General features: G+C 50.8%; 1 protein-coding gene across 1 annotated transcript in view; it reads right to left on the bottom strand.

Moving 5' to 3' along the window:
• Positions 1-19,634, bottom strand: part of RAD54L (RAD54 like) — a 29,423-nt gene extending 9,789 nt beyond the window's left edge. The window contains exons 1-10 of the mRNA XM_075935909.1: positions 19,536-19,634; positions 19,359-19,445; positions 16,654-16,773; positions 15,511-15,571; positions 13,468-13,603; positions 11,404-11,473; positions 7,734-8,022; positions 7,037-7,161; positions 5,426-5,576; positions 1,809-1,935 (exon numbers count right to left, since the gene is read on the bottom strand). Coding sequence (XP_075792024.1) covers positions 1,809-1,935; positions 5,426-5,576; positions 7,037-7,161; positions 7,734-8,022; positions 11,404-11,473; positions 13,468-13,603; positions 15,511-15,571; positions 16,654-16,773; positions 19,359-19,445; positions 19,536-19,538 — 1,169 coding nt within the window. The 5' untranslated portion in view covers positions 19,539-19,634. The remainder of the gene's footprint in view (positions 1-1,808; positions 1,936-5,425; positions 5,577-7,036; positions 7,162-7,733; positions 8,023-11,403; positions 11,474-13,467; positions 13,604-15,510; positions 15,572-16,653; positions 16,774-19,358; positions 19,446-19,535) is intronic.
• Positions 19,635-20,238: the final 604 nt, after the last annotated feature.

The following is a 20,238-nucleotide window of genomic DNA, read 5'->3' as shown; positions in this document are numbered from 1 at the left end:
CTCTTTACCACCAGGCTGCATCAAGGTCATGGCCGATTTTGCAGAGCGGGCGTTCAACGTGGAATTCAATTTACCGTGACTATGAACTGCTCTATGGTATTTGCAATGGTTGCAAAAGCTTAGATAGAACCAAGCCTCCAGCAAGACTGTGAATGCAAAGCAGACTCTAGGGAAGGCGCTGCGGCTGTCAATCAGTAACCTGTCAAAGATTTCGTTAGCGTGGTTACTTACAGTTCATAATCAGAAAAGTAACGGGGTAAAAAAGAAAAAAAAATTACACCATCTTAGAGTGTGGCCTAGTGGGCAGAGTACTGATGGGGACTCAGGAGTCCTGGATTCTATTACGAACTCTGCTACTGGCCTGCTGGGTGACCTGGCACAAATTATTCTCCTTCTCTGTGCCTCAGTTTCCCCATCTGTACAATGAGGACAGTGCTACCAATCTCCTTTGTAAAATGCTTTGAGATCAACTGATGAAATATGGCTGATAAGGACTAGGTATTAAAATACTCCTCGGGCTGCAACTTTTTACCCAACTGGCACAAACATGGGTTATTCCTCTTAGCCCCACAGAACCACCATAGCCATGAGCTGAGTTCTGTTTGCCTCATGTGTCATCATCAGAGTTGACAGTTGTCTTAATTGTCCAATCTTTAGCATCAGGCCGATAAAAGAAAAACAGCAGGATGCTAAGGCACCAAGTGGCATATGAAACGTGGGACAATTAGAAAAATCTTCATATGACTTGTAATCTGAATGAACTGGAGTTAGTGGGAGCCAGGAGTGTCAGTCTGACAGTCCCGTTGCACAGTATAACTGCACATTGGAAGAGTTTAGCAAAAAGAGAAAACAGGATTCTGGGAGGCATTAACAGGTGTGTTGTGAGCAAGACACGAGAAGTCATTCTTCCGCTCTACTCTGCACTGATCAGTCCCCAACTGGAGTACTGCATCCAGTTCTGGGCGCCACATTTCAGGAAAGATATGGAGACACTGGAGAAGGTCCAAAGAAGAGCAACAAACATGATTAAAGGTCTGCAGAACATGACCTGTGAGTTAAGACTGAAAGAATTGGGTTTTTTTAATTTGGAAAAGAGACGACCGAGAGGGGACATGACAGCAGTTTTCAAGTACCTAAAAGGGTGTTACAAGGAGGAAGGAGAAAAATTATTCTCCTTAACCTCTGATGATTGGACAAGAAGCAATGGGCTCAAATTGCAGCAAGGGAGGTTTAGGTTGGACATTAGGAAAAACTTCTTAACTGTCAGGATGGTTAAACACTGGAATAAATTGCCTAGGAAGGTTGTGGAATCTCCATCTCTGGAGCTTTTTAAGAGCAGTTAAGACAGACATCTATCAGGGATGGTCTAGATTAGTGTTTCCCAATTGGTGCTCGGCGGAGCGAAGCAAAAGTAAGGGTTCCACAAGGCGCCAGCACTCCTAAGCCCTTCTTAAAAAGACAAAGCTTTTTTGCGCCGGGACTCTTCCCCGTCCCTCTCAAATCGCGCTGGGGGCCTTTTTTTTTTTAGGCAACCCTAGGGGTTCCATGGCCAAATGAAATCGATAAACACTGGTCTAGATGGCGCTTGTTCCTTCTGTGAGGGCAGAGGACTTGATGGCCTCTCAAGGTCCCTTCCAGTTCTAGTGTTCTATGATTAAGTATATCGTTAGGTTTCAGCGTTACTAGGGATTTACTGGCACATCAGTTATCAACGCATAAAACTCACAACAGAACTTTTCCTGACACCATATCGGGGGAGGAGGAGGGGGCTAGGCTTCGCTTTCAGGGGAGAAAAAGTCCGAACTCACCTGTTCACAACACTGATCAGCTCTTTAAGTCGCTCCTCCCCTTTGTGTCTCTCCCCTTCACTTGCATCTGCATCCCTGCCTTTTAGGATCGGGATTTCAAAATGCTTCTTAAACTCCTGCGCTGTCCCTGTCCCAAAGAGAGGGGAAAGGACAAATGTGACATCAGTGTCTCGTCTCCCGCACGTGGGCCTTGGACAGAAAGATGGATTTCCCCTCTGCCCCTTGCACTGCCACAAGGCTTTGGGTCCTGGATGGAAACACTGGATCCCTAGTTTCGCAAGCGTCACCCTGTTTGCCTCAGCAGCAATGATTCAAGCAGTGCGGGAGAATGTGAGCAACACAACTCCACAACATTTACAAAGCATACTGAACGCTAAACCCCCCCAACCGCTTATTATTATACCTGGGGAAACCAAGGCATGAAGAGGTTACACGAACTGCTGAAGATACAGCTCAACTGACCATACTGCCTCCCTGTAATAAGTTCTCAAGCCAATTCCAAACTCATGGGCTATGTCTAGACTGCAAGCCTCTTTCGAAAGAGAGCGTCTAGACTGCACGCGGAACTTTCAAAAAAGCGGCTTGCTTTTTCGAAAGAAAGCACCCAGTGAGTCTGGATGCTCTCTTTCGAAGAAGCCCTATTTACATTCAAGAACGCCTTCTTTCGAAAGAGGCTCTTTCGAAAGAAGGCGTTCTTCCTCGTGCAATGAGGTTTACCGCCGTCGAAAGAAAAGCCGCGTTCTTTCGATTTAATTTCAAAAGAACGCGGCTGCAGTCTAGACGCAGGTGAAGTTTTTTCGAAAAAAGGCTACTTTTTTCGAAAAAACCCCTGAGTCTGGACACAGCCATGGAGACAAAGAGGAGGAAATACAATCCCATCCCACCCTCCCTCTGATGAAATTCCGAGGGCAGAATCAGACACGGCCCACACCCGCTCTCGGACTGGTGAGAGAGTTCTGTGCGCCCGGTAGGGATCCATTTAATGCCCCCTCATTAGGGTTCACCACAAAGAGATCAGAGGCCTTGGAATAACAGCAAAAGCTGAACTAGTTTATTTATCCTTGCTGTTGGACAGAGCTACAAGTACAGCCAGACTGAGTCAGACCAACGATCCATCTAGCCCAGTATCTTGTCTGGCGACAGTGGCCAATACCAGATGCCCCAGAGAGAGGGAACACAACAGGTAATCCTTACGTGATCCCTCCCCTGTCACCCACCTCCAGAGAAACAGAGGCTAGAGACACCATTCCTACCCATCCTGGCTAATAGCCATTGATGGACCTAACCTCCATGAATCTATCTAGCTCTTTTTGAACCCTGTTAAAGTCCTAGCCTTCACCACATCCTCTGCAAGGAGTTCCACAAGTTGACTGAGCACTGAGTGAAGAAAAATGTCCTTTTGTTTCTTTTAAACCTGCTACCTATTAACTTCATTTGGGGACCCCTAGTTCTTATAGTGTGGGAATAAGTAAGTAACGTTTCCTTATTCACTTTTTCCACACCAGTCATGATTTTATAGACCTCTGTCATATCCCCCCTTAATCTTCTCTTTTCTCAGATGAAAAGTCCCAGTCTTTTTAATCTCTCTTCATATGGGACCTGTTCCAAACCCTGAATCATTTTTGTTGCCCTTCTCTGAACCTTTTCCAATGCCGGTATATCTTTTTTGAGATGAGGCGACCACATCAGTACGCAGTATTCAAGATGTGGGCGTACCAGGGTTTTATATAGAGGCAATAAGATATTTTCTGTCTTATTCTCTAACCCTTTTTAAATAATTCCTAACATTCTGTTTGCTTTTCCACTGCTGCTGCACACGGAGTGGATGTTTTCAGAGAACTATCCAAAATAACTCCACGATCTCTCTCTTGAGTAGTTGTAGCCAAATTAGTCTCCATCATATTCTATGTATATTTGGGGTTACTTTACAAATTATTTGCATTACTTTACATTTATCCACATTCAATTTCATTTGCCATTTTGTTGCTCAATCACTTAGTTTGATGAGATTTGAAGCTCTTCACTTTGAAGCTCTTCCTGGGATAAGCTTTTGGCCTTCCTAACAGACGGCATCAGAGCCAATCTGAACCTCTTGAGGCAGCAAAGAACATAACACTCCAACAGATTAGTTATACGCTGTGCTCTTCAAATAAACCCAATTGCAGACTACAAGGGCAGCGAATGCAAGACAGAACCCAGACACAAAATCTGCACATCGCAGCCAGAAGAATTCAATCCTCCGGCAAGGAGGAAATAGAAACGATCAAACCGTGCCTCTGTTTCCAATGCTTTTCTCCTCCTCCCCCCCCCCGTAAGGATGTATGGGGGAGAAGGCTAGGCTTAGCTTTCAAGGGACAACATGTCAGAACTCACCTGTTCACAATGCCAATCGGCTCTAAGTCACTCTTCCCCTTTATATAAATGGGGTGACAAGGTGAAACCCAAAATCACAGGCTTCCTCATCTTTGAAGGAAACAGTCCCAAATCCAAACCTGGGACATCACCAACACAGGACTAAGAAATCAGGAGGAAGGGTGGTCTTGTTAAGGCAGTATGCAGGGACTTCAGATTGGGGTTCAGTTCCCCGCTCTGACACAGACTCCCCGTGTGACCCAGGGCAAGTCCCTTCATCTCTCTTTGCCTCAGTCCCCTGTCTGTGAAATGGGAGAAATGCTCCTTCATCTGCCTACTCTATTTAGCTCGTTAAGTTCTTTCTTACCACGAATTGTGCAGTGTGTAACACAAAAAGGGTGGTTGGGAATACAGGAACAATAAATAAGCATAATGGCCAGATTCACGTTTGAACTTTGCAGTCCAGGCTAGGGATGTTAAATGTCGATGAATCAACTAATCGAGTAGTCAACAGAATTTCCAATGACTACTCAATTAGTCGATGGGGAGGGGGTGCTCGCTGTCCTGCTACCACCCGCAGCTCTTGTACATTTCAAAGAGAGAGGCGCCGCAGTAAGGATGCTTCTGCCTCCCCTGCTCAGATGGTACTGGGGCTCCCTCCCTCTCCCCGCCCCCCCACTTCCACTCTCTGATAGAGGCAGCAAGGTGGGCGTGGCTACTCAATTATCCAATCAGCTTATGCTTATCAGGTAGTCAACTAGTAGCTTACATCCCTAGTTCAGGCCCATCACAACGGCTGGTCCTGCTGACTTCTCCAGCACAGGGAGATGGGGCTGGCCCTGCCAGTCAGGTCACCCTGCCTTTTGAGTCACCGCTTAAGCTGAGAAAAGATGACTGGGGGGCGGGGGCAGGGATCTGAGAAGAGTCTTCCAGCATGCTAAGGGTTGTTATAATGAGGACAATGATCATGTCCACTGAGGGCAGGCCAAGAGGCAAAGGGCTTCCTCTGTAGCAGGAGAGATAGTAGGAAAAACTTTCTAGCGGCAGTTAAGTTCTGCAATAAGGTCCCAAGGAAGGTTGTGGATTCCCCTCCGTGAGGGTGTTTTAAGAGCAGGTTGGACAAACACCCGACGGGGCTGGGCTAGGGTTACTTCACCCTGCCTCAGCATGTGGGGCTGGACTCGATGACCTCTCGCGGTCCCTCCCAGCCCTACACTTCGAGGGTTCTATCCGCTGCACGGGGTTAACGCTCTCCCGCGCCTTACCGAGGATGCCCGAGTTAACGAAGTGCACCAGGCTGAAGTATTCCAGCAGGTCGTTCTGGATCGGGGTCCCGGAGATGAGAACTCGCCGAGGGGTGTTCAAGCTGTTCAGAGCCTGGTAGGTTTGATTTTCCGAGTTCTTTAGCCTGTGGCCCTAAAAACGAAAAAGAAAGTGAACAGGGAACCCCTGTGGCTCTCGGTGGGAGAGCAGGTCTGAGTGCGCTCTCAGCGGGGATTTATTTTAACGGGACATTTCTCGGGACAGGACTGTCCGTTCTGCACACGTACAGAGGTCCTGCTCTACGACTAGTGCTACCCCTGGGTACTAGCCTCATCATCATCATCATCAGGGCTTGCCAAGCAGCGGCGAGTCCTGCTCTCCAGCCGCGCGGTTTTGCGCGGTTCTGGGCTCTGCGCATGCGCAGATCACTCTGCGCTGGCTCTTCTGGGTTGTAATCTACTCGCCACGTTATTTGTCGAGCCCTGATTATTATTATTATATGGCCCAAATCAAGCAAACATTTCCTTTCCTAAAATGGGAACAATAGACTATCCCCTGCCTCCAAGTGGGAACTGAGATGGTTATTGTAATGCTGCAAAATCTGGGATGAAAGACAAGGTGCCCAGATACCAGGGGGAGGGGCTCAGTATAAATACCTACACAGATAACCGTGCGCTTCGTTGGCAGTCTGCATTACAGCGGATACAGAATCTAGCCACTGAGCGTTACCAGCGTTCAATGAAGCTGCTCTAAGGGAGGCAGAGGATGCGCGAAGAGCACGGGCAGGGTGCTGTACAACTTCTCACGGGGCTGGACACAAGGGCTCCCTTTGCTTGGAAACGAGGCTCTAGCCCAAACGGCAGCTGGCCACCGACACAGCATTGCAGAGCAAAAAGGGGAAAGGTCTGCATGGAACTACATTTTACTGGCAGGACCGGAGCTCCCGACAGTACAGGCCTAGCAGAGCAGACTCCGGCACCCGAGGAGTACGGCCTCCTTAGCTAGGATCGCTCACCTTGCCCAGTTCTGCCTTCGCCCCGGTACTGCCAGACCCTCCCAGCAGTGCGGGGAAAGCACTTAGGGGCTCCCCTTCAGGCAAGGATTCGCACGTACAGCCCCGTGGATCCGGCCCCTCCTGCTAGCCCAGCGCTCAGGAAAGTGGGCCCTTCACACACACAAGAATCCAATGCTCTGTTGGTCCTGCTCTAACGTCCATGGATATCAATGGCCGTTGAAGCGGGCCCGTTGCTCCCTAACCTGTTCTGAGCTGTCCTCAGTATAGCAGGTGGGGAAACGCAGATCCAGCCTGAGGATTGTAGGCAACCTCCGGGGAGGCAGCGTGATCCGGCGGTCAGAGCAAAGGACTGGGCGCTGGGAGACCTGACTTGCAGCGCGAGGCTGGGTAAGTCATTTAGCCAACTTGTAACTCGGCTTCCCACAGTGCTATGGACCATACAGCCCCTGGGGATCTCTGGCTGAACGGGGCCTGGGCGCAAGCAGCCAAGAGCATTTCAAAGACAGGGAGGCCAATGTGGCCAGGCCTGATCTTTCTCCATGTGAAAGCAGAACAGGCTCTGCAGGGACCCCGGAAGCCCCTGCCGCCTTCTCTGTACCTCGTCACAGATGACCAGCCCGACGCTCCCCTTCCGCAGGACCTCGGCGTGAAGGCGGAACGTCTCGTAGGAAATGATCAGGATAGGGGAAGGCACTCGCAAGCCGCGCTGGTTCATAAAGCCGGCTATGGGAAGGAAGAGGAAGACGTGAGGGGCACAGTATTTGAAAGCCAGGCAGAAAACAGCTGAGCCTGATCCTTTGTCCTCTGAAGTCCAGGGGAGGCTTTCCAGGTATTCCAACTGCTTTTGAGCAGGCCCTACACAAACCCCCACTTTGAACTTCCCCCTTCAGCACTCAGACACTTCTCTCATGTCCCTGGGCACCCCTCCCTACTGGCCTTTTGCTTCCTCCCATCACATCTTTTCTGCTCCCTTCCCTTTATCTCCCACTCACCACCCCTACGGTCCCTCCCTCAGCCTCCCATCTCCTGCCCTGGCTTCTGTCTAGCCCGGGAAGGCTCAAAATGAATCCAACACGCCACGTGAATCCCACTGGGAGTTTGCACCAGGAGAGCAGCCACTGAATGAGCACAGAGGTGCACGGACCGGAACCCAATCCACATAAGCCAATGAGCAGACTCCCAATGAGTTCAGTGGGCTTTGAATCAGACCCTAGATCTTTACACCAGCTGTTGAAATGTCTCTTCCTTCGGCTGGAAGATCTCGTACAGGCCTAGAGACAGACAAGCCCCCGCACCTAGTTTACGGTCGATCTCATCTTTGGAGCCTCCGTCGATGGCCAGCGGATGGATCCTTCCTCCCAGCCACTTGCCGACTTCGTTGTACCAGTTTTTCACCAGGCTGGACGGAGAGACCACCATGGCCTTGTCGATTTCAGGCTTGCAGTCAGGGCTCTGCCGCAGCAACGTCCACATCAGAGTGATGCACTGGAGGGTCTTGCCCAGCCCCATCTCGTCAGCCATGATGCAGCCGTGGCTCCCGGGGATCCGCCGGCTCGTGACGCATTCCCAGAGAAACTTCACCCCCTGCGCAAAAAGCTGCTGAGAACAGACGGGCGAGCGCAGCACGACCGCCGCGCGCAGTAACGCAGCTGCACTGCATTGGGGGAGGGAAGCGATCGCACGCCGTCGCTCAGTCACCCGCCGAGGAATACCACGCGCTACATTAACGATGCAGAGGAAGCATGAGCGCTAGGGCTGAAATGCGGCCACCTCTGGAGTGGAACTATACAACAGCTGAACAAGGCACAACAATGTTCTACCCAGTGTGAGACCGGAAGTGAAGTGTCCAACTGAAATCACGGGAGAGATATTAGACAGGCCGAATCTGACTGCTCAGACGTGCATGAGGAATACCGACGATGGTAAGATAGAGATTGACCTGGACAATGAGGCTCCATTTCCCCCAGAGAAAGGGCCATGGTATCTTACTGACACGCGAAAGCTTGACAGACACGCAGCTGGAGCCAAGCACCGTCTGGCTGACACACCTCACTGGTCCAGCATTGACTCAGAGGGTACGTCTAAACTACATGCCTCCGTCGACGGAGGCATGTAGATTAGCCAGATCGGCAGAGGGAAATGAAGCCGCGATTAAAATAATCGCGGCTTCATTTAAATTTAAATGGCTGCCCCGCTCTGCCGATCAGCTGTTTGTCGGCAGATCGGGGCAGTCTGGATGTGCCGCGTCGACAAAGAAGCCTTTCTTGATCGGCACAGGTAAACCTGGTTTCACGAGGCATACCTGTGCCGATCAAGAAAGGCTTCTTTGTCGGCGCGTCGCGTCCAGACTGCCCCGATCTGCCGACAAACAGCTGATCGGCAGAGCGGGGCAGCCATTTAAATTTAAATGAAGCCGCGATTATTTTAATCGCGGCTTCATTTCCCTCTGCCGATCTGGCTAATCTACATGCCTCCGTCGACGGAGGCATGTAGTCTAGACACACCCAGAGAGGACAACACACATTACTGAACTGCCTAGCCCAACCCCCGCAGCTCCTGCTGGTCTCGCGGCCGGGCATACAGCCACCATGACCCTGCTTAGCTTGGAAGAGCTCACAGCCAGCCTCTTGTTATCCCAGTCAACTGCTGATCATGTCCTGTGTTCATTTGGAAACTCAACGGCATATTACGCACCTAGCCTGTTGCATGGGGGGGCTTATTTGAAGCACATTACCTCTGGGGTTTGCTGGTTCTGGGTAGGAGGTGTTTTTCACTGGAAGGCACACTCACAGCTACCCTTGCTGACTCAGGAGCCAAACGTATTACTGACAGCGGACATTTCGCAACAGAGATTTCAGAGCAAAGCTTTGCAGATGGGCTGGGGGGCCAATGACCCACTGAAAAATCAGTTGGGGGGGGGGAGCACACACAAGTGAGAAGCAAAAATACCTCTCATTGAAGAGGAGAAGGAGAAAGGCCCTCCCCACATTCCCCTCGCACACCAGGGTCTAGGGGGGCCCAGGTTAGTAGATTCTGTGTGCTCTAGCCCTGCGGTGGGGCAGTGGGAGGACTGGAGTGCCAGTGTGGGGTCGCTAATGCTGGGGGGAGCTCTGAGCCTCGGGGGCTGGATCCAAGCAAGCCGGGGCTGCATCCGGCCCCCATGCCTGAGGTTCCCCACTCCGATTTACAGCTAGCATCAAACCAGTTAACATGCAATGGCAAAAGGCCTGGAGGTGTGGTTCTGTCCTGAACAGGGACTATACAAATGGCATCGAGGGCTTTGTAAACCAAGCTCGGCTCTTCCTGACTGGGACACTGCACCATTCACACAAACCCTACCTCAGTGTGTTCCTGGAGAACATCTCTGTATGCGTCAAGGCAGGGCCGGCCCTACTGTGAGGTGAACTGAGGCGGCCGCCTCAGGTGCCAGACTGTGGGGGGCGCCACTAGAACCCCGAGTATAGAAATTGTGTCTGCTGCTGGTGCCTATGTCGGTAGCAGAGCGGTAGCAGGAGAGGAGTAGGACAGGAAGAAGGCAGAATGGAGACCTTGCAAAGTTTTGGCCCACGCGAGGGGGCATGGGGGCGTCATTTGAGTTCCCCGCCTCAGGTGCCAAAATGTTGCAGGCCGGCCTTGCTTCAAGGCAAACAGAGCTTGGAACTTAAGACACAGCAGGGCTTAACTCGAAACAAGCTCTGCAAATGGAGCTACGTCGCTTATTTCGAAATAGGGAGCGTTTACGCAGCACTTATTTCGAACTAGCGCACTCTTCCTCCGCCTTCCCTTACTCCTCGTGCAAGGAGGGTTACAGGAGTCAGAGTACGAAGTCCTCCAGCTTGCCGGTATTCCGATATTATTTCAAAATATCTGCCTGCTGTGTAGACGCAGACCAAGTTACTTCGAAATGACGCTAGTTATTGTTTTGAAATAATGTTGCTGTGTAGACGTCCCCCAAGGCTCCAGGAGCTTTAGTTGATGCTCTACACCAGCGGTTCCCTGCCTTTTCCAGATGGGGACCCATTTTGACAATTCAGCAAGACTTGGTGACCCAAGGCAATTCAAAAACAGGGGCGGGGGGGCAGAGCCACCCGGGGAAGACACTTGGCGACCCATATTTGGGTCCTAGGAAACCCTGTTCTACACTGAGCTCCTTGTGGGATCTGGCCGTTCCTTAAAGTTCTACTGATGCTACACGAGCCGGCGCAGAATCCGGTTCATTTCCCAACAGCTATGATGATTCTGCGGGGCAATACTGAAGTACTGAAAACATCAGTTGCTAAAGCGAGCAGATCTGACACCAGGAGCTGACCCTGGAGTGAAATGACGTTGTTTTTAGGCAACTTTTCGGGTGTAACAGATAAATGGGGGGAATGTTACCATCAGGAAGCAGACAGATTCCGATTTTTTTTTAAGGCCAGAAGCGTACATGCCAGAGATTCAGCCAAGCGATTTCTGCACAGTGCTGGCCAGAAAGTCAAACGAACTCCCTAACTTGTGGGTGAGCGAGAACGTATCTTGACTAAAAGACAAATCGATGCTGGGCAAGTCTAATCTAAACACATCAGATGTGCGTATAGCAGGCCCGAACGCCAGCTAATATGAATTATTACTTGGAAATCACAAACCTAAATTGATCTCCTATAGTGATCTACCATAATACCAGTTTTAACACCCAGATGACCTTAAACCTGTCTGTTTCATACAGGGCCCATCACTATTACACCTCAGCACCAGTATATGGGGAATGAAATGGGCCATGACCAAGGAACAATCTCTCTGGTGGAATAGGTCTTTGGCGTATTTAAAGATGATCTTAAATCCATTACTGTAGTTAGAAACAGACCCTCCTCATGAAGGTCCTGTGTAGCCTTGTACATCCCCCGCCTGCCTAGAATTCTCTGCAAAGCTTAAGCCCGTGGGGTGGGAATTAAGGACAGGTCGAAAGGACTTTCCCACGAAACTCACTTCTCTCTGATGGGGCCGTAAAACGCGGCTGAGAACAGGATCCACCACAACATGGACAGGCACTTTGTCCCTGCAGGAGGCAAATGAGAAAGGAGAGAGAATAGAATGAATGCCCTGGTCCAGTTAGTTTTTGGGGGGGTTTTTTTTGGCTCACTGCTGTTGTGAGGACTCTGTCAGGGAGGCAGCTGCCAGCAATCCTATCTGCTCTGCAAAAGAAACTTAAAAAACAACAAATAGTCTGGTCGCACTTTAAAGACTAACAAAACATGGAGATGGGATCATGAGCGTTCGTGGGCTCTTTAAAGTGGTACCAGAGTATTTGTTGTTTAAGTTTATCCTGTACAGACTAAGTCGGCCACCCCACTAATGCCCTGCAAAAATCAGCCACGTTAGGAACTTGGTTAAACGTAGCTGCCCCTGACAGTCAATTGCCACAGTTCCACAGTGCAATGTAGGTGGCACCATGTTATAACTGTGTCCCTGACTGCAAAGGAGGAACACAATTCAGAGACTCCCACATCCACCAGCACACACAAATGTGTGGGGACCAGGTCAGGCGGCAGCCACATTGTGACTAGGCGCTGTGACTTGAGTATTTCTGTAACAGTGCTAACCAGAAATATCCTGTAACTCCGAGATGAAGGCCACAGGACACAACTCTCCTCGTTACTTGTTACCATGGGATGTGAGCACCTCACAAATCCTTACTACAGGTTATCCTCACAACACCTCCATGAGACAGAGTAATGCTATCATTCCCATTGTACAGAGGGGCTAAGTGACTTGCCCAAGGTCATGAAAGCAGTTTGTGGCACCACAGGAACTTAATCAGGGTTTCCCCAGTGGTAGGCTAGTGCCTTAACCACTGGACCATCTGTGACGGACCAGGCCGGTCTGGGCACAGCTGAGGGTGTCCACTCAGGGCGAATTGCTCAAATTCAGGGCTCCTTACAGCCCCAGACTGGTGACCTTTCCAAACAGGCCACATACCAGTCCCACAGAGCGCTTCAGCAGCCTGCATGAAGCCTCACGAGCAAAACCCCTCTGACACCCCAGCAATATCCGTGCCCCAGATGACCCCGGGCCTCATACACAGGTGGGGGGTCTTAGCACCCAATCCCACCTACCCCAAACAAGTTCTGTCCGGTTCCAAGAAACCAGCCACAGATCCCTGGTCAATTTACCCTCCGGATCTTACCCACAAATCACGCTGAGCCAATCCTTTAGCATCTAACATCTAAAGGTTTATTGCTACCAGAAAGAAAGTGTGTCCTTGGCCCACTGAGTGCCATTGTCCCACAGGGCCTTGCTAATTAGCATGTCCATAGGCCAGGCTCTGCCCAATGCTCAACCACATGCAGAGAAATATTCAGTATCCACACAGATTACAGATTCCTAACTATACACACAGACATTATACAATCACATGACTAGCGTACATAGGATTAGCAGACAGTGAGCTTCTATTCAACATCCCACATGGCCCCTTTTATAGCATTTTTGGGGCCAACACCCCCACCTATTAATGCAGCAGTGATCTGGCTGCTTCCCTCAAATTCAGTAACGTGACACCATCCTACCACTCTGACATACAGTTATGGGAAATGAAGCAATGACTAACAAAAATAAACTCATCCCTGCAATGGAAGCATCAGTGATCACACTAGGCAAGGTTGCCTGATGGTTCCCATTCTAATCCTGTTTGCAGTCCATCATTTTTGTTGGCTTGTACCTCAACAGTGGCATACCTTGACCGAGCATGTGCAGCTGACATTCTCTTAATAGCTCCTCTGTCGGGATAAGGCCCTCTTAGGAATGGACTGATGTGTAAAATGGACATTGGGCTTATCCATGAGTCCACCACCTGGCTAAACACCACTAATGATCCACGGCAGATGTGTTCTTTCCTTGCTATTGCTACGAGCCAGAGACACTCCAAAGCCACAGGGCTCGGAACCAAACCAAAACTCCAAAGTGCTGATCCAAATTTGGATCAGGGCCTTTTGGGAATGGAAGTCTAGATTATGAGCTTGGAGCTACGGTACCCGCTTTGTGGTCACTTACTTGTCTATTTTCAGCTGGTCGTGCGCACTCAGCGGCGGGGGCTCATAAAGAACAAGAGCCCCTTCTTCAAAAGGATCATGGAGCGCATTCCTGACTCCTGTCCGTTTGAGGCCCAGGGCCCTCGAGCCCAGCGACCCTGAAACCGATCACAAGCAGGAATCAAAGGACTCCCAGAGAAAAGGGAGTCATGCAAAGGGCTGAGAGGGAAGGCAGATACTCCTGTCCTTCACTGCACCCACACAGAAGCAGCAGTAATCTGTGTGTGGATTATGGGGAGCACTGAGAGAGCAGGTATAAAGTCACAACCCAACCCTCTCTGCACGCTGGGTAACACTGCCCAAGCTGGCTGTGGGGGTGCTGCCTACGTCCCCTGTCAGTGCTGCAAATGCATTTAATCTTCTATAGGCACTTCAACAGCATTGAGTGAAGGTGTCCCATGGTGCCTCCAGGCCATAACTGAGTCTTGTATAAGGACAAGCAGGACCAAAGCAGGACCACTCATGCGGGGCAGGGGGAGAAGGACAAAGGGGGCAGCTGACAGTTGCGACACAGAAGGGCTCGGGGATCCTGGCTTTAAATCGCCATCAGATCACTTTGGGGCACAGTCTGGGCAGCTCTCAGAGCTGGCTGGTGGAGGGGGATCTAAATGCAGGTTAGCTTCCGGTTAAGAATAAAACGAGCGAGATTGAATCTGGCATTTTCTTAGTGTAGTGTAGTTTCTTTTCTTTACACAGCTACACCAGTCATGGAACAGAGGAGGGCACAAACAGCACATGGGCAAACCCCTCCCTCAGAAATCTTTGCCCAAACAGCAACGCCTGGTTCCCAAGAAAAAATTCTGCTCCACGGATCGACTCTAGTTAGGGAGATTAAAATGGAACATAATCTGCTGCTGCTTGCAACAGCTCCTCCCAAAGAATATTCACCACAAAACAACAATTCAGCTTCTCTTAAAAAACAGTATGTTGCTTGCATACTAAGAAAAGATAACTACGTGGAACAATGCCATCTAGAAATTTCACCATAAAAATATGCTCTGCAGTCTTGGACCATGATACAATGAAGGCTAAATTGCAATGTCCTTTCAAACCTACTTTTTCAGCTGCTAACAACTTCATTTCTATTCTTGGTCTCAGTCCAAATGTGGCCTTTTTTTAAAATGGTGTTTGAGCAAAAATGGGAGACCTATTTTTGGATCAATGGGGGAAAATTGTCCCATTTGTTTCAATCAATCAGAAAATCTGTGATCCAAATACACCTGAATCTCTGTAATCTGGGTGTTCGTGATTCAGGAACACCAGGGCTTGGACCTTGGCGGGGGGAGGAGGAAGTGGCTTTGCGCACTATTGCTCCTCTTCCCTCCTAGCTGGGGGAACTGCAGCACAGAGAAGCACTGGTCTGGAGGCTTTTCCCCGACACTCCCATAGCAGGGGGAGATGGGGGGTGGGAGGGGAGGAGGGGAAGGGGAGGGAGTGCCTGGGAGCGGCAGGGGGACACAGAGCCACATGTGCCCTGGGAGTGGGGTGCCAGGTAAGCACCCCTTCCCCCTCACACCCTGACTCCACAGCCCCATCTCTCCTTCCCTCCCAAGCCTCACACCAGAGCCCCCCATGGTCCAAAATCTTCCTTAATCCGGCATATCCTATTTCCCAGGGTTGCTGGATAAAAGAGTGTATTTAAGCTTGTTAAAAAGATCATCTTGAGACTTCAAGTATCAAACCAAGTATAAAGAAAACTGGCACACATGTATTGGTTTCACACACCTTGATCCTCCTGTTAGTGATACTAGGAGTATTATTTAGACTATAACCTCTTTGGGCACTTGGTAAAATGTGCACCAGTCAGAATCCAGAATCCAGCCCTGAAATGCAGGATTATCCAAACTGAATGCTAGTAAGAAACAAGACTGCTTCATTACCGTAGCTATATTTTTCTGTTCAATCTAACACATATATACAAAAGGAGGAAAATACCAAATCAAAATGTCATCTTTTTCACTGGAGAGAGACTTGATACAGATCTGTTAAGGACCCTTGATTTTACCTTGATAATTTGGAATGGGTACTTTGAAGGGCTTTGACAAAATGCTGCGGATAAATGCCTCCTAGGAACGGAGAAAGAAAAACAGACGTTACAGTTGTTTGCTATCAGAGCCAGCTACAGAACAAAGAAGCCATTTGTTAAGGCCCTGGTCCTGCAAAGACAATTCACACTGGTGTTTTTAACCAAGATTTTTTTAAGCTATATTTAATGTGTTTTCCCACTGGACTCTCCAAAGCATGAAACTGACTAATACCGCTTGATCTGATTAGACACCTCAGAATCATATACATCTTGTTTAAATATGTTACCTGACTGCACCAGTGAATATGCTTCAGAGGGAAGTTATGTGTGACTTCATTCATGAATAAAGTGCCTAGCCCAGTTAGACCCTGAATTCAGGTGAGGGGGAGGGATAGCTCAGTGGTTTGAGCATTGGCCTGCTAAACCCAGGGTTGTGAACTCAATCCTTGAGGGGCCCATTAAAGGATCTGGGGCAAATATGTCAAGGATGGTACTTGGGTCTGCTTTGAGGGCAGGGGACTGGACTTGATGATCTTTCAGAGTCCCCTCCAGCTCTATGAGATGGTATATTTCCAGGGCCTGACAATTAGTGTAATCTACTTGCCCGTGGCGAGTAGATTACAAGCCGGCTCAGTGCATATGCAGCACGGTCTGTGCATGCACAGCATGCTGAACCGTGCGGCTGGTGAGCCCTGTATATCTCTCTATATTTATGATATTATTATTAGATGCTACTGTAATGTAAATAATGATGCAAAGGGAATGCTGACGGGAATGCTGACGGGTAGAATCAAACTTGGGACCTCTGGAGATTAATGCAGGAGCTAAAAGCCAGCTGGCTCTCAGCTAAGTCTGTAGAGCGGGCTCATTATTCTCTCTGCAAGTGTTGTAGGTGCCAGTAGGTAGGACAGTGCACCACACCCAGAAGATGTGTAGCTTACAAAAGCTCTCCTCCTGTGGCTTTCCCGTTCACTCCACGCAAGTTTTCCTAAGTGCCACATGTACAGATCACGCCCAAGGTGTATACCTAACAGTAGCATGCAAGCCCTTCTGATCTCAGGCGAACAGAGCACAACTACTCATTGTCACGTGCGACAACATGCCCTCAAGGGATCCACTCACATGTTTGCTGCTATCCAGGCAGTGTGGTCGATTGGTCAACTGGGCCAAAGGTTTCCGGAAAGGTGATCTGTAACATTCCCAGCTCTGGTTCTCACTGCCAGGTTTCCGCTTCTTCGGAGTCTAGGAAAGAGAAGGAGGACAGGCTGTCGGGGGTTCGGAGAGTTCAGCATAAGAGAAATGTATCACCGTCACGCTCTGTAAGCCTCTAAGCACGCAGACAGTGCAGCCAGCTGAGTGAGTCTGAAAACGGAACATCATTACTTGTCATTGTAAGGACACTGCCAAGGTTGAGGGCCCCAAAATTTTACTTACCCAGAAGTGAATGGGTAAGTAAGTACTTTTCTAATTGTGAATATAACCATCAGCCCCCTCCCAAACTAATGCTGTCCACGCTGCTAAGACATGCAATATTTGGGTGCACCTACCAGAAACAGGGGTGGGCGAAAATGCATTTGGCCTGTTTTCAATTAGCAAACTTCTTTTGTGAAAAAAGTCAGCATCCCCATGCTGGCTAGCACACTGATTATACATGTTTTTAGCATCCCCGCTGGCTCTAGGGATGTAAAAATCCCGTTTAATTGGCTAACTGGTTAAATATATTTAACCGAGTAACCTATTAAAGGGTGATGAGTGGGTGGTCTGGTCCAAACCGGCTGGAGAGGTCCCTCCACTCGCTGCTGGGGTGGAATGTAACCCTGCCCCCTCCACTACAGGCAGAGGCTGCTCCAGCACGGCCAGAGTTGTCCCTGTGACTGTGGAGCATCTGGGTTTGCCGCAGACAGAAGCTGCTCTGGACAAGACGCCTGTGGTGGGCCCCCCGTGGGGTTGGCGCAGTCCCCTCCCCACCTGCTCCAGCCTCACCAGTTAACCTTAACCAGTAAGCCTCACCCTTCACAGCCATCGTGTAAAACTGCAGCCCGGGGCCCTGAGCCCCACCAGTTGGGGCTGAAGTTGAAGCCTAAACATTTAAGCTGCACAATGCCCCCAGTAGCGAGGGGTTGCAGGCAATGACCCTGCTTGCTACCTCGTAAAGCCATCCCTGGCATTTACATGCAGAAAAACAGTTGAGGCACAGCTGGGCTGTGGCATTTTTAATCAAATGTTGGGAGGGCCTCTGATAGGAAAAGGTTGAGAATCTCTGCAACAGATGATCTAAACGGTCCCTTCTGGTTTAAAATCTGTGATTCTTTATTTCTGGCAGTTCCACCTCCCACAACCACATCCACTGGTTTCCTGGACGGTGGAGGGTTTTGTCTATACCCAAGGAGAGAGAACACATACACTGACTATTCAGGTCTGGTCCAGAGCCAAACAGCCCCAAAGCCTCGTGCAGTCTAAACGTGAGTGGATCTAAACTTTGGATCTCACCCTGGATCTAGTGAATTCCACGGAACTTTTTAAATGCTCTCTCAAAATGACGATCACCTGCCAATGCCTAAATTCCCAGGGCTGGTGTGTCTAGAGCAGTGGTTCTTAACCTTACTGCAGCCTGCACCCCTTTGATTCTCAAAATATGTTCTCTGACCCCTTATTAAAAATCGTTGAAGTAGGTCAGTTCTTTAAACCTAAGATAGATCATAAAAATCTGGCATGTTTCGCACCCCCAGAAAGGGCATCTCACACCCTGCATGCACCCCAGGTTAAGAAACATTGGTCTAGAGCAACACCTGCCTAGATAACACCTGCTATCATGTGCTGAAAGTGTCCGTCTGCTAAGTACATTGGACAAACGTCTCAAACACTTCGTCAAAGGATCAATGCCCACAAAACAGACATTAGACAGGATCACAAAGAAAAAACAGTTTCTTGCCATTTCAGCCAGAAAGGACACTGTCTCAACGACCTAATTACATGCATCCTACTCCAGAAGACTTTCAAATCTGCACTTGAAAGGGAATCCTCTGAACTGTCATTCATGCTAAGATTCGACATTCTACGTGTCGGGCTCAACAAAGACACCAACTACCTTACCCATTACAAAGATAGCTTCCCCAATTATCACCTCTAATACCATTAACTCACAGACATTTACCTTCCTCCCCCTCACCCCCGTTCTGTTCTGAAATGTGATTTGTCCTTTTCATATGTGTTCACTTTTTTTTTTTAATTGTATCCTTTGGTATACATGGTTGTGACTATTTTCTTCCACTATTTGATCTGAGGAAGTGGGTCTGGCCCACGAAAGCTCATCATCTAATAAACCGTCTTGTTAGTCTTTAAAGTGCTACATAGTCCTGTATTTTGTTTTACCTGCCTAGATAACTGGGACTTAAGACCATGGTCTAAGTGCTGTGAGTCTCAGCCTCAGCCTGATTCCCGGTGAAGAGAAGTCCAAAATCACAGCTCTGCTGAGTGCGAAGTCCCTACCCTGCACTCTGCAGGCCAAGGCGTCACCAAAGGTGGTGGCTACTGAGCAAACCAGGCCTGTTCATGAGACAGGGCGCGCACAGCCACTTGGATCCCGCGGTGCATTGGCCCCGGTGTGATCGGTCAGTGAGAAATCCAATCGGGCAAGGCTTTCCTTCCGCACCCAAGAGGGAAAGCTGCAGGAAGGGTTTGGGGCAGGAAGGGCGGGTCCGATGCACTTCTCAGCCCAGCCACGGGAGGGCACGATCCTACAGCCCAGCCCTGGAGAGAGAGGGGCCGCCGCACAGGAAACAACCATCGCCCAGGCAGGTGACAGAGGGGCAGGGTGCAGGGCTCACCGCCTCGGGGTGCCAGTCCTCATCGTCCTCCGAGCCGTCGCCCCCCGGCTTCCTCTTGGCCAGCTGGCTGGGGGCCAGGCTCCTCCTCTGCAGGGTGGAAGGAGAGAGATGGCGATGAAGGAGGGCAGCAGCCTGGGGGGGCACCACTGATTGCGGGGGGGGGCAGACCCCTCTTACCATCTTCTCGCAGAGGGCAGCAGCACCATCCGCCCCAGCCCGGGGGGGGGGGGGGGGGAGGCCAGGAGCAGTGGGTGAGTTGGGGGCTGTATGGGAGGGGGGGGCGAGGTTTGGGGGGAGGGGCTGCACGGGGCAGGTGGGGCTGTATGGGGGGGTCACCCCTGATTTGGGGGTTCAGCGAGGGCGGGAAGGAGGGGAGCAGCCCGGCGGGGGGAGGGGCTGTGGGGGGGCGGGGATCTAAGAGGGCCCGGCGGGGAGGGGCTGGGGGGGGTCACGCGGGGGCCCGAGGGAGGGCTGTGGGGGGGCGGGGTCAGGGGGTCGGCAGGGGGCGGGGCTGTGGGGGGTCACGCGGGGGATCAGCGGGGTCACGCGGGGGCCCGGGGGGGGATCAGTGGGGGGCGGGGTTCTAGGGGGGCCGGGCGGGGAGGGGCTGGGGGGTCGGCAGAGGGCGGCGCTGCGGGGGGGTCACGCGGGCGCTGCGGGGGGGTCCGGCGGGGCCCGTCCCCGGGGGCTCTGGGCGCGAGGGAAGGGGCGGGGCCTGGCGCCCGGGCTCCCCGCTCTATCCCGAGCGGCCCCGCTTCCCGCCAGGCGCGGCCAATCGAGCGCCGACACCAGCCGCCTCCCCCCATCGATCCGCTGCGGGATCCCGCCCAGCCTGCCGGGGGAGCGGGGGGGGACAGGGAGGGGGAGTCAGAGAGCTGGG

This window comes from Pelodiscus sinensis, chromosome 9, assembly GCF_049634645.1.
Source record: "Pelodiscus sinensis isolate JC-2024 chromosome 9, ASM4963464v1, whole genome shotgun sequence".
NCBI lineage: Eukaryota > Metazoa > Chordata > Testudines > Trionychidae > Pelodiscus > Pelodiscus sinensis.
Note: the sequence above shows the minus strand (reverse complement) of the source record. Positions and strands in the feature narration are given on the sequence as shown.